The 14,508-nt window shown below is 38.4% G+C and overlaps 1 protein-coding gene across 1 annotated transcript in view; it reads right to left on the bottom strand.

The window, feature by feature from the left end:
- MRC1 (mannose receptor, C type 1) overlaps window positions 1-14,508 on the bottom strand; it is a 135,260-nt gene that overhangs the window by 38,540 nt on the left and 82,212 nt on the right. Inside the window, exons 15-23 of the mRNA XM_006869905.1 lie at window positions 14,093-14,220; window positions 11,378-11,465; window positions 9,764-9,908; window positions 7,801-7,842; window positions 6,193-6,356; window positions 3,679-3,746; window positions 2,151-2,251; window positions 1,165-1,307; window positions 620-734 (exon numbers count right to left, since the gene is read on the bottom strand). Coding sequence (XP_006869967.1) covers window positions 620-734; window positions 1,165-1,307; window positions 2,151-2,251; window positions 3,679-3,746; window positions 6,193-6,356; window positions 7,801-7,842; window positions 9,764-9,908; window positions 11,378-11,465; window positions 14,093-14,220 — 994 coding nt within the window. The remainder of the gene's footprint in view (window positions 1-619; window positions 735-1,164; window positions 1,308-2,150; window positions 2,252-3,678; window positions 3,747-6,192; window positions 6,357-7,800; window positions 7,843-9,763; window positions 9,909-11,377; window positions 11,466-14,092; window positions 14,221-14,508) is intronic.

The following is a 14,508-nucleotide window of genomic DNA, read 5'->3' as shown; positions in this document are numbered from 1 at the left end:
GCAAGCTGATTTGGTGGGAACAGAATTGGCTAGTTGAGGAGCAAGCTGATTTGGTGGGAACAGAATTGGCTAGTTGAGGAGCAAGCTGATTTGGTAGGAACAGAATGGGCTTTAAAATGGACAGACATAGGTTTGATAGTCACCTTCACTGATTACCAGGTAAGACCCTTGATCCAAGACACTCTGAAACCCATTTCTTCATTCATAAATGAGGTTAATAATATCTGATTCATACAATTTTATACAATGAAAAGGGATTTTATATGTACACTATACAACATAGTGCCTGCAACTGAATAGAATAGTTCTCATATATAGAAACAAGAAACAGTTCTCAAAATAGAAATGTTCGATTTACTTTTTACTCTGGAGAACTAAAATATCATTTACTATCATTTTATGGAGCCCTGGTATAGCTCTGTGGAATAATGCACTGGACCGCAACATCGGTTTAAACCACAAGGTTGGTGGTTCAAATTCACCAGTGACTCCTTGGAAGCCCTATTCAAGGTTGCTAATGAGTTAGAACCAACTTGACAGCACTTAACAACAACACAACTATTTTATACAGAAAATTACATAATTAAATGTGTTATTGATTGCAAAATTCCCTGCATACCTTGCTCTTTTTCATTGAGTATAGATACCAGATTTCCTCCGAATTCTATGCAAGACTTTCGTGCATCTTGCCAATTTTTTCTTTCATCTTCAGCAAATCCAAAGATTTTTAAACACTGAAATGGAATGAAAAAAAAAATGTACACAAACAAACCACAAACACATCAGGGTTAGCTAAAGATAAGAGTTCACTCTAAAATAAATAAATAATTTTATAAGGATTTTAGAAAATATGAATTTTCTCACAACCAAATATTTTTTTTTTTTTTTCGTAATTGTTAGTTTTAAGACACATATAGTTTCTTTATAAAAGAACATGTTGTGGGTCACATTCTCCTTTGGGACAAATGATGCCTCTATTTGGGTAACATTTTCTAGTATATTCTCACTCTTTATGGATAATTTGTCTTGGAAATCTCTACCTGTTCTATACCAAAACATTTCTATAGTAATGAGGAAAGCAAAAGTTAACTTTGAGCTGAAATATTTGTATAGTCATTCTTCAGACTGATTGGTGTCCAAGACTTCAACAATTGTTCCTAGTACCTTGTTATTGTAAAATTTCCAACCTTCCTTACAACCGCCTTTGGCTGGGGGTGTGGTAGGAAGAACCGTGGCATTGATGCTGCTATTGTGCCGCTGGCAAATGAAGGCATGTGGATAACCACAATTAATATCATTCCAAAGTCCTGGAAAAGAACAGAATAGTGAGATTTACAGTTTAAAGTTTACAAGCACATGCTTTTGAAACTATACATTTTATCAGGATTCTCAAAAATCATCTAGACTACAACCAAACTTTTACATAAATGACTAGAAGAATTTATGTAACATGTCTTTGCTCTTTCTTGTAAATTAAAAATAGTAAAACTTAACAGAGCTCTCATAATGAATCAAGCATATATACTCACGGTTTCAAATATACTTCCTTTCTAAATAGCTAATTGCTGTTGTTAAGTGCTTTCAAGTTGATTCCGACTCATATCGACCCTGTATAGGGTTTCTGAGGCTTTAGATCTTTGAGGGAACAGCCTCAAAGATTTCTCCTGTGGAGCAGCTGGTAAGCTCGAACAGCCAACCTTGTAGTCCTGTGCTTATCCTACAGAGCCACTGCACGAGCTAGTAATAGACTAATAGTACCTAAACTTTATATTTAACAATTATCTGTTTAGTGTCTTAAATGTATTCTTTCACTTAATTTTCTCAACCAGGTAAGTTCTACTATTATTCTCATTTAAAGATGAGGTGAAGAGAGAGAAATGGAAACAGATCAACACAGTCTGCATATTTTCATCAAATAAGAACTTGAAGGCAATGTTTGAGAAGTGGAAAGACTGAGTAGAGTAAATGTTAAACAACTCCTCTTTACAATTTAAACAGCTATGCTGCTAACATTAAAATTTTTCCTTTCTCCTTGAGTTTTCTCCTTTTCTTGCTTGATATAAGTATACAGTTTGCTTTTAAAATCTAGGGCATAGGAAATGACACACCACACTACAGGACAAATTAACAAAGATCTTAACGTTGCCTACCTGAATTTGCATATATGGTTACACAGTTTTCATCATCATTTGCAAAATTGGGTTCACCTGAGGCCCATGCCACATAGTCCACTTTGCTTCCATCCATCCAACTGGAAAAGAAAATTCAGGCATTTTGCATCAATCCAATTGTTAGAATAATTGGCTACAGTCTAGTGGGGGACCAGGCAAATCAAAGTAGATGAAGAGAGAACAAGGATCTAAAAGAATAAAAGAGGTAGACTCAGAGAGCTTGACAGGAACCCCCCAATTTCTCAGTTCTTGGGGCTTCTCTTTCCTTGTGCTCCTTTGTAGTAACCCTGATACTTTCACTAGTCTGACTTCTTTCCCTATCCCAAGAAAATGCTAACTATGTTCTGAAAGTGGGAAGGACAATAGAGAATCTCAGTCCTACTCTGGAAGTAGGCTAGAAGTCAAAATCCTTCTATAGGCTTCCTCAGGTACAATTTCCACAAATTGTACTCAGAGAGAGGAAGAAAATGTAGAATTCTCAGAAGACCCATTCATTAATTATCACAGTTCTTGGAATTCATCTCACTCATGGGCCAATGCTTATTTTCTTAAGTTCTAGGAATTGAGAGACTGTACCAGCTGGAAGGACACTTAAGATCATCACAGTTGGCCCTCTCATTTTGTAGATGAGAAAGTGGGCCCCTGTCTAAGAAGTACCAAAATTTCTCTTCCTTAAATATAATAAGTTTGAGTTTATGTCTTTATTATTCAAGAATGGCAATAATGGCCACATGAAACATATGTGGCTAAAATATCTGTTCATGAGCCAGGAATATGTCTGCTCTTCAAACTCAGAAGAGCGTATATATTAATGAACAAGGAGAAACATGCAAAAAAAAGTACTAATTTCCTTCCTCCCAAAGCCTTCCTTGGCCCCTGTATGTAATGGAAAACAGTACAGCTAGTCCTTGGAAGGGAAAGCAGTTTGTGTAGCTAAAAGACGACTTCAAAGTAGAGTTGCTAGAATAGTGACAGGGCAACATGAAAGAATCATTTGTTTCTGTGAATCAAAGTTCCTATAAACGAGCATCATCTTTAAAAAAATAAATTCAGTATTCATATCTGCTTAATCCATCTTCTTATAGCAACTTAAAACATAAGGAGCTCTGGTAGTGTACTGGTTACGAATTGGGCTGCGAACCTTAAGGTCAGCATTTCGAAACTACCAGCTGTTCTGTGGGAGAAAGATGAGGCTTTCTGCTCCCGTAAAGATTTACAGCCTCGGAAACCCTGTACAGGGTCGCTATGAGTCAGAACCAACTCCACGGCACTCAACCACCACCACTACCAAGACAGAATTTTACAAGATGAAGTCAAAGTTGGAGTTCTTGCTTTAGTTGAGAATTATAATGTTCAAATGTTTAATATGATCCTTTAATTTTTTAAAAAATGTTTTGTATATTGAGAACCATGTGGATTATTTTAAACATATTTATCCAAACAGAAGTCTCAAAATGTTTATCAGAGCATTGTTCTAAGCAATATTGTTTGATCTTGATTTACTTACCTAAACTTTTTATCCAAGCTGATCATTAAGCCAATAAAATAGGGTGCCTGGGCATCATTTCTGTTTATCTAAAACACGGACGTTACACATAATTCAATTTATATTTACATAACATGTAAATTACAAATACATATACATATTCATTAAGCAGAACTAAAGATGGTTTAGAAACCCTGGTAATTTAATGGGTTATGTGTTGGGCTGCTAACTGCAAGGTCAGCAGTTTGAATCCACCTGCTGTTCTTCTGGAGAAAGATGAGGCTTTCTGCTCTCATAAAGACTTTCTATACAGGGTTGCTATGAGTAAGCATCAACTCAATGGCAATGGGCTTGGGTCTTGTGGATTGAAGGAGGGTTTAAGGGAGTCCTGGTGTGGCGCTGTGGGTTAATGCTCTAGACTGCAAAGTTGGTTTGAGCCGCAAGGTAGGAGGTTCAAGCTCACCAGCCACTCCTTGGAAACCCTGTACAGGGTCGTTACAGGTTGGAACCAACTTGACAGCACTTAACAACAGTGATACAGTGGTTGAGCACTTGGTGACGAATCAGTTGCTAACTAAAAGGCCATCGTTTAGAACCCACCAACCACTTCAAAGGAGTAAACAAATAACTTGGCCATCTGCTTCCATAAAAGTTTCAGCCTCAGAAACCCCAATGGCCTGATCCACTCTGTCATATAGGGTCACCATGAGTCAGAACTAACTTGACAGTATTTAACAACCACACAAGAAGGGAGTTATGCAAGAATTAAGTTATACACTCAAAAGAATTTTTCATAGAATAAAATATATATGCTGTTTAATACACTTTATCAACCTTCAAGTTATTCTCTACAATTTCAAATGCCTATAGTAATTAGATTGTTGAAGATACTCTTGTAGCAAAGTAGGCAGCTAAGGTAAGATTCAGTTATCTTAGTTCTTAGCTAAGGTAAGACTCTCTCTTTCCTCTCTCTCTCTTCCTCTCATGAACACACATATGCATTCATGTGCAATATTAGGAAACAGTTCAAGGACCTCAAACCGGATGTGCCCACAAAGATGAAGGTAAGACTACAATCTAATACATTTGACCTTTGTAATCAAAATACCTTTCTTTCTTTCTGGGCTGTTCAATTTATGTTGTGCTGCTATCTCTCTTCCCATCTCTTTTGCAAATGATGAGAATGCCATGAAGATTTTGAAAGAAAAAATACCAACCCTATCAGTCTTAGCAAAAACAAATTATACCTTCACTGTAAGCTAATAATTTTAGTACAACCAAAAACAATTTTTATATGAATAACCAAGTGGTGTGGTTTTCTACTGTGGTGCTGTAGGATAAGCACAGGACCGCAAACTCAGTTTGAACCACAAGTTCCCGGTTCAAACTCATCAGCCACTCCTTGGAAACCCTATACTGTGTCGCTGAGTTGGAACTGACTTGAAAGAACTTAACAACAACAACAGTATGTGTTAGTAAACAGTTTGGTCCAACTGAGATATAATTTATTATTATTAGTTAATTGTCATTACACACAAAGAATTCCTGGTGTGGCACTGTAGAATCAGCACTGGACTGCAAACCACAAAGCTAGAGGTTCAAACCCATCAGCTGCTCCTCGGAAACCCTATCCAGGGTTGTTATGAGTCAGGACTGACTTGCTGGTACTTAACAACAACAATACACAAAGGAAGGAAACCTGGTTGTGCAGTGGATTGAACACTGAGCTGCTAACTGCAAGATCGATGGTTCAAACCCACTAGCTGTTCCACAGGAGCAATTTGCTCCTGTAAAGATTTGCAGCCTAAGAAACCCTATGGAGCGATGCTACTGTGTCCTGAAATAGTCAGAATCAACTTGATGGCAGAGAACTTGAGGTTTGTTTTGTTTGTGTGTTTTATATCCAGAAGATCCAGGATAGCTTCACAGGAATTATATTCTTAGAAAATAACATTAGTGAACTCCAAAGTATCAAGTATGGATTCTCACAAAGCTCATACAAAGATCTGTTTCTGAATTTGGGGATTCTACACTAAGGGTTTCAGCAATATGGCCTTTTACTTCTGTCAGGCCAGTGTGCTTTTTCTTCTGCATCCCCCCACCCTCCCACCCTCAGCATTCACATGTTTGCCCTGGGCTTTGTTGTCGTTAAATGTTGTCAATTTGGTTCTGACTCATACCTATCTTATATAGGATTTCTGAGGAGCAACTGGTGGGTTTGAACTTCCAACTTTGTGGTTAGTAGTCAGGTGCTTATCCTACAACACCACACCTGTACTCCACCGCTGAGGGCTTTGTTGTTGTTAACTGCCATACCCTGGATGGGTTTCCAAGGAGCGGCTAATAGGTTTGACATGCCATCCTTGTGGCTTGCTGTTCAATGCCAATCCTACAGCACCACACCAGGAGTCTCCCTGAGGCCTTAGAAGTTTTAAATTTTGCTCATAATTTGAAATTGTGCATGAGGTACCAGTCTTAGACATTATCTTTGTTTGTCACGTCATAGTTCCATTATTAAACAAATCATGTTCTTACATATTTCCACAGAAACTTCTTTTCACTTTCACTTTGAATAGAGACAAGGTCACCAAAATTCTTCTTGCAAAATTCTCGGGCTTTGTCCATGCTTTCCTTCTCTTTGCTAAAATAATACTGGTGTTCTTTGTAAATAACCCACCCATCTGGAGTGACGGGTGGATCTGAAAGATAAATGAGACATATCAAGGATCCGGCTTGTTTCCTCAGTACACTGGGTTGATAGGAATGGGCAACTTAAACATTGGCTATCAAAAATGGGGGGCTACAAAGGCACAAAGTGGCTGCCTTACAGGCTTTCATGAGTGTGCTTAGTTTCAGAATGAAGGAGGTAAAGTAGAATCCCCACTGAAATCCAGATGGATTTGGTGAAAGGGGATGGGCAACGATGGTGATAGAATGTTCTACTGTAATAATGAGTCATTGTTATCAGGGCTAAGTGCGATGTAGTAAAGGTAGAAGATGTATAGGTGTATATCTTCTCCCTATAAAGTAAAGGGAGAAGATGCATAACTAAAAGGGAGGAGTAGTTAATCTTTCATTTCAGAACAGAAGACCCTAAGGCCAGTAAGAAGGAAGAGCATGAGTGGAGCATGAGACCCTAACCAGAAAAGCAACAACAGCAGAGACAGTGGCGGAGGTGATGGTATAGGGAGATAGAGCAGCTGAGGACTCTGGGCCCATGGACTGAGAAAGGCTGTGTACGTGCAGGCAGGAGGCTGGCTTGCAAAATGAGCCCTTTGGATACTTAGATATTTAAATGAATATATATTTTTGGTTTGCATACATACATTGAAAAAAAAAAAGGTGGGGGAGTCAATAGAGGTAAATGCTGTTAACTGATGGTACATGGAGGGGATTGTAATCATTGAAATGAAGTATAATTTGTTGAATCTAAAACTGATAATCTGCCCTATAAACCTTCACTCAAGTCACAATAAAAACTTCTTAAAAAATGAGAAAAAGAGATCCATTTCACTTATGAGAATTCAAATAATACACAAAATGAAAAGAACACATAGCTATGTCTGAGAGAACTGGAATTCTGACAGCCCCAAATAAAATAGTCTAAGACCAAATAATCCACTTTCTACCAACCATGTAAAAACTACCACTTTCTCTTTCCAACTCCATGCAACATAGCATTACTGGCATAAGAACCCCAGTGTTCCTGCCACCAGTTGGGTGACACAAATGAATCAATTTACATACATGCACCCATGGGGTTCTAGACATGATGAGAAAATTAATTTTAGCCCAATATAAGGAAGAACATTCAAACACCTGGAGTAGGAGGCTTCAGGGTCGAATGGGAATTCTAGTATCGGGGAGGGCTCCTAAGGCCTCGTTCAACCCATGGGATTCTACGGTTTTGTGGCACTAAGGAAGAAGAAACTTAGGTATTCCTGAGACACAGTATTAACATGCCTTATGTTTGTTCATTTGAGCATCTCTCTGAAGAGGAAAACCTGAACTTCATGAGATTCACAGAGATATTAAGAACCACTGCTCTGGATCTTGGTGGGGCAAGTAACTTCTCACTGAGAAAGGGAAAGAAGGGATGTGGGGTGACTAAGTACAGAGATTAAAAAATAAAATAACACCTACTGTCTAGGGGAGCTGGTGTTGGCTCAGGTTTTGGTGTTTCACCTGTAAAACAAAAGAAAATTCAATATAAAGTGTGCTTCTTGTTAACCACTAAAAGTTGGTAATAGACATGGAGTAAAACACAGGTGCTTGATAGTTGCTGGTTTCATTCTCTCTCATAAATAAGGTAGCGATGAGTTGGAACTGACCCTATGGCACACAACAAAACAACCGTAGATATAAGGGAGTTATGGTGGTGCTGTGAGATAAGCACTGGACTGCTAATGCCAAGATCAGCAGTTCAAACCTGCCATCGACTCCCTGGGGGAAAAAATGAGGTTTTCTGCTTCTATCGAATCTACAGCCTTAGTAACTCTATACAGCACCGCTATGAGTCAGAATAGACTTGAAGACAGTGGGGCTAGAAGTATCATTACTGAAAAATTAAATGGTATACTAGTTACTCATAATTCAGAGACTGTTTGAAAAACTGTCCACATTGTACTCCTTTATTGTGGCACAACAGGATAAGCACTGGACTGCTAACCACAAGGTCAACAGTTCAAAGCCATCAGCCGCTCCTCAGAATCCCTATACACAGGCTCGCTGTGAGTCAGAAATGACACGACGGCAATTTAACAGCAGGAGTTGTTGTTGTTGTTGTTGTTAAGTGCCATCGAGTCGGGTCCGACCCATGGCGACCCTGTACAGGGTTTCCGAGGGAAAACAAAATCAATCCAATGTTTCCAGCCATAAAGAGCTTTTCCATGGCTCCTCAACACAAGGGGGCAGTGCAGTTCCATTTATGTAGACACAGAGGAAGAAGCGGCATATTTGTCAAAGGGTAGGTAGACTTAGACTAGTTGGTTGGTTTGGTTGTTTCACTTCAAAAAACAAAATTTATTTATTTGTCTAAGCACTGGACCGTAAGGTCTGTTTTAACTGCAACGTCAGGGATCCAACCTCACCAGCCGCTCCTCAGAAACCCTATACAGGGTCGCTATGAGTTGGTATTGACTCGATGGCACTTCACAACAATAACTATCTATGTAAACATAAGAGTCTGATGCCTCTGGTCCCAATACTGACTGGATTAGGTGGGTTTTCTGAGTCACAGATAATGACTGCAAGCATATGTTGACATTTTAAAAAATCCTTATTAACATGGTAGATCAAATAGCATCAGGGGCTTAAAAATGGTGCTTGTTCTTCATGCTGAATATTTACTTGAGCAAGTAATATTTAGACTATATGGATCTGGGGAAACTTTCATTTATTTGGTGACTGACTATGAAGAAGGTACAAATTCTAAAAAAGACAAAAGTTGCATTTTCATTGCCCTGCTAACAAAGTAGCATTATCCAGACCATCAAGGGAGAAGAGCAGAGAGTGGGACCCTACCCAGAGAAGCATTGATGCCTGAGATGGAAGCAGAGAGGATGACGTGGAGAGATGGAGCAGTTGGGGACTTTAGACACAAAGGAGAGGGGGGCCGTGTGCTGACGACCAGGGGGCAGGCTTGTACCTTTGGTTGGTTGATGATGCATGGAAGGGATTATAACCATGGCAATGAAATGCTATACGATAGGATGAATGCAAAACTAATGTTCTCCCATGTAAACTAGCACGTAATTCACAATAAAACTTTTTTTTTTTTAAGTAGAATTATCCTCCCCCACCTCCAGCCTAGCCCCTGGTTCTACTCTTCACTCTAGAACTTGAGCCAGAATCACCACACTCATGGGAACAATTTAGGAGGACGTGACTTTCATAGCAGACTCCTGGGTGGCCTTTTGATCTTCTGTCCCTTTGGAACCTTTATCTGTACTCAGTGACCTCATTCTTATCTTGTGATATGATGGCCCCACAGCAGTTCCTGTATTTTTTTTGTTTGTTTGTATGATTTCACTAATAAGGGAAGATATTGGGGTACCAGGAGTTTAGTTCTCCAACCCAAGATAAAGGAGAAGCAAGATTATCATACCTTTTTTAATATGGCAAATCCAGTTGTTAAGATGTTCACAGTTAATATCGTTCCAGAACATGCCAGGGTCTCCTTTCAACTCACCACAATATTCAACATTCTGATAGTTATTAGGTTCTCCATAAGCCCAATGTTCATATGAAACCTACATTTGAAACATTACATCACAATTGTTTACCATATGTCTAGCCAATGCTGATTATCTATTCAAGCAGGAAAGATATGTTTTCACATTTATCTATTTACAGTTTTTCACAATAACTTTGCTTTGAAAGCAAGGCCTATAAACATGGATGGTAAAGAAATTGATTTGATTACATAGGAACTTTGGAAGTTGAAAATTTTATTCATTACTTTCATTAAATAGAATGGATTTGGGCCCATGAAAGTAGGAATTACATGTAGCAAAAACCGGGCAAAATCTCCACTCTTTAGTATTGAGAGTTCCTAAATTCACAACCCAGTCTTAAGAAGTTCAGTGTATTGTTGTAAGCATTCTAAGAAAACACAATTAGCTCTTACAAAAGAAAAACAGCGTGAAATATTGTTAACGAGGTTATGAAACTGTACCACAATGAACAATGGAAATAAATTGAAGCCCTGGGTTTAAGAGCCTTGGTGATACCATGGTTAAAGCACCCACTTGCTAAGCAAATGTTCAGCTGTTCAAACCCACCAGCTGCTCTGCAAGAGAAATATGTGGCAATCTGCTTCAACAGAGATTTATAGCCTTGGAAACAATATGGGGCAATTCTTCTCTGTCCTATAAGATAGCTTTGAGTCCAGATTCTTTTGTCAGCAGTGGGTTTATGGAGTTAATCATGTTGCAATAATAGCCCACAGGGTTTTAAGCTGAGTATTATGGTTTGATTTCCAGAGACCATATAAAATCCAAAAATCAATGGAGCCATCAAATGCACCATCCAATTCCAGTGCCTTGAATAAGTCGTGGGTGAGTTTAAGAGAAGGCAGAACTGAAATTAAATCAAATCATTTCTGGTGAAGACTAGGCACTGCCAGCCTACACCAGTGCCTCTCACTTCTCCATTCTTCTGAATGGAGAAGCCTGAAAAACCTCACTATTATTCACAGAATATCAAAAGCTACATCCAAACCCATTAACTATCTGCAAACCCTTTGGCATTATAGAATGAAAATACTATTTTATATAAATATCAGGTTTCATTCTAATTTTTTTTTTCATCCAGTCCAAAAGCATTTCTACTATAATACTAGTTCGTACAGGCATGGGTTTACTCCAAACAAAATATGTTTCAAGATGTTTCTGCATGTGGTCTTGGTCTCGTTAGGGTGCCTCCAAAAGCAAAAAGGTCCAATTAAGACAGCGACTTCTAAAAGAGATCTTCAGGACCAGTTAAATTTAAGGAAGGGAGGTCAATCACGCTGAAAAGCTATGCTGTGAATGGTTAGGAAAACTAAACTGGGGCAGGGATAGAACCATAATCCAAAAAATAATTTGATTTTAACAAAGGAAAAAAAGTAACTATCATAATGAATAGTCCTACAACAAATTTTTGATTAAACCAAATGATAACTTCAAAAAATAAATAAGGGATAAGGTAAGAAGTATATAGATTACATCAAATTACTCACAGGAGAGCCATCACTCCAAGTAAAGCCCTCTGATGGACTTCCATATGTCAATCCCAGCCAGAACACTTCATGGTAATTGGAATTACTCCTACAATATATAAGACATAAAGAAAATATATGCCATTGCATGAAACAAGTATGGTATTAACCTATGAGAATTAGTAAAATCAGAAAGTTACCTCCAAATCAGACATTAATTAGCACACAAGATAAGAGACTTAAATGACAAGTCCCAATGCCTTGTTACTAGGGTTCCAGTTCATACAAGCATGGGTTTATTCCAAACAAAGCATATTTAAACATGTCTCTGCACTCAGTAGATAGCTACAGAAAAGTTCTCTCAGAAATACACTTTTCTTAGTCATGCTAGGGTGCCTCCAATTTTAAAAGTCCAACCAAAACAGTGGCTTCCAAGGGGATCTACAGGGCCAGCTGAGTTCAAGGCAAGGAGGTAAGCTCAGAAGCTTGTGGAGAATGTTTGGGGTGATTCCAAAGGAGTAATCTTGATAGATTTTCTCAAGAGACACAGAATAATCATGGAAGTTTATCAGGAAGAGATTTTAAGAAAAATGGAGAACTACAACAGTGAAGAAAAAAGGTCAGGGAAATGGTGTCAAGGAATTTTTATCCATGATGACAATGTACCTGCTCAGTCTTTGAGGGTAACAAGGGCTGTCCTACAAAAACTTCATTGGGAAACCTTACCCCACTGATTCTTCAGCTTTGATCTAGCCCCTTCAGAATTCTTTCATTTCCAAAACTCAAAGAATATCTAAAAGTACTTCAATTTGAGTTCCTTAAGAATGCCAAACCTGCTTTTTAGCTGTGGTGTAAATGGAAGAGCACAGAGGTTTTTTGGAGAAGGATTCAGAGAGATGGAAATACCATCTTCAATAGGATATAGACCTAAATATCAAATATAGACAGATAGATAGATAGACAGACAGACAGACAGACAGATGGACCATCGAGTCAGTTCCAGCCCACAGCAACCCTGTATAGGGTTTCCCAGGAGTGGCTGGTGAGCCTGAACTGCCTACCTTGCGGCTCAAACCGACTTTGCAGTCCAGTGCACTAACCCACAGCACCACACCAGGACAACATATACTCACCAGCCATTTCCGAGGAGTGGCTAGTAAGTCTGAACCACCGACCTTTTGGTTCAAACTGACCTTGAGGACAAGTGCTTAATCTACAGTGCTATACCATAGATAGTTTGGAAATGGGCAGCTGTTGAAGAGTAAATTATCCTAAAGTGTTGAAAGACAGTCATTCAGTCACTCATCTAATAAATGTGTATTTAGTGTTTTATTATACAAGTCACTATTGGATTTATGCCTGTGAAATTAAACAGATGAGAGTGAAACCAAATCATAAAAAGGCCCATTAATTTTTTTTTCTTAAATGTTTTATTGTGAATTATGTGATAGTTTACATGGGAGAACATTAGTTTTTTAGTTTTACATTCATTCTATCGTATATCGTCTCATTGCCATGGTTATAATCCCCTGGCCCATGAATTTATGGGATATGATGCAGATACTTGCATTAGAATCATGAGCAAACCATTTCAGAAACATAAGAATACTCTCAATGGGAATAAATTGTTGGAACTGGTGGCTCAGCACCATAGACTCAGGGGTCATTAAGATCCATTGATAAACATAGTGTACAATAACAGTGTTTTTACATACTACTTTGGTGGGTAGCAACCAGGGTCTTTAAAGCTTGTGAGTAACTAATGTACGATTCTTGGTCCTTCTCCTTCCAGAGCTAAGACGAGTGAAGAAAATTGAAGATGCATGGAAACAATGAGTCCAGTGAAGTAATGGACCACATGACCTCAGTCTCCACTAACCCTGTTGTTGTTGTTGTTAAGTGCCGTCGAGTCAGTTCTGACCCATAGCTACCCTGTACAGGGTTTCCGAGGCTGTAAATCTTTACGGGAGCAGAAAGTCTCATCTTTCTCCCGTGGAGCAGCTGGTAGTTTCGAACTGCTGACCTTGCGGTTCACAGCCCGATTCGTAACCACTACGCTACCACTAACCCTGAGACCAGAAGAATTAGATGATGCCTGACTATCACTATCCACCACTCTAAAAGTAATCATATTAGAAGGTCCTGGTCAGAGTGGGAGAAAACATGGAACAGAATTTAAAATCATAAAAATAATGAGGCTTGCTGGTCAGATAGCAACTAGTATAACCCCTAAAACTATGGCCTTTAGGCCTGGGACTGAACTCATTTTGAGACAAAACATAGACTACGCTGTAGGCTAATGCACTGGACTGCAAAGTCATTTGAACCACAAGGTTCAAGCTCACCAGTTGTTCCTTGGAAACCCTATATGGAGTCGCTATGGGTCAAAATGACTCGACAGCACTTAACAACAACAACAAATAAGGTGAGCATTAATAATAATAGTACTTACTTCTCAGAATAATCAACCAGATGAAATCAGAAGGACAGCATTTGATAAAGGACAAAGTTCAAAAATCAGGAAGTGTTAGAATAGAAGGAAGAAAGGAGACAGGAAAGAAGCAGGAGAAGTGATGTTGTGCTGTGAGGACTGCGTTCAAGGACATGAAACAAAAGGAATATGAATTATTAAATGCAAACTTAACCCAATTCACAATAAAAAGCTAAAAACAAAACTCAATATCATTTGCATCAAATCCGTAGAAGACAGGAATATTATAAAGAAAAACTCCTTACGTTATTAACCGCCATATGGCTTGCTGTTCTTCTTTATTATTGATAGTTGCTAGATCTCCACCAAGTGCTCTACAAAAATCTCGTGATTCAAACCATGTTTTCTTTTCATGTTTTCCTTTTGTAAAAAGCTAAAAAAACAACAAAACAAAACAAAAACACCAGTATGATCTCAAGAGTTATTTTTCACTTCATAATTTATCAAATCAAGAGACATAATTATTTACTTTGGGTAAAATTTCACTTATAGAAAAGCAAAAAGCTGCAATAGACCAAGATCATGTAATTAACCTAATTTCAAATCAATTTCTGAGTACATATTTGAGTAACAAAACTTGGAAGGTGATTTTGTTGAGAAAATCTTATGAAAAAGTATTTAGCTAAGGAGAAATTAGACTAAAATCTTAGAGGCTTTAGAC

Source organism: Chrysochloris asiatica, unplaced genomic scaffold, assembly GCF_000296735.1.
Source record: "Chrysochloris asiatica unplaced genomic scaffold, ChrAsi1.0 scaffold00137, whole genome shotgun sequence".
Taxonomy (NCBI): domain Eukaryota; kingdom Metazoa; phylum Chordata; class Mammalia; order Afrosoricida; family Chrysochloridae; genus Chrysochloris; species Chrysochloris asiatica.
Note: the sequence above shows the minus strand (reverse complement) of the source record. Positions and strands in the feature narration are given on the sequence as shown.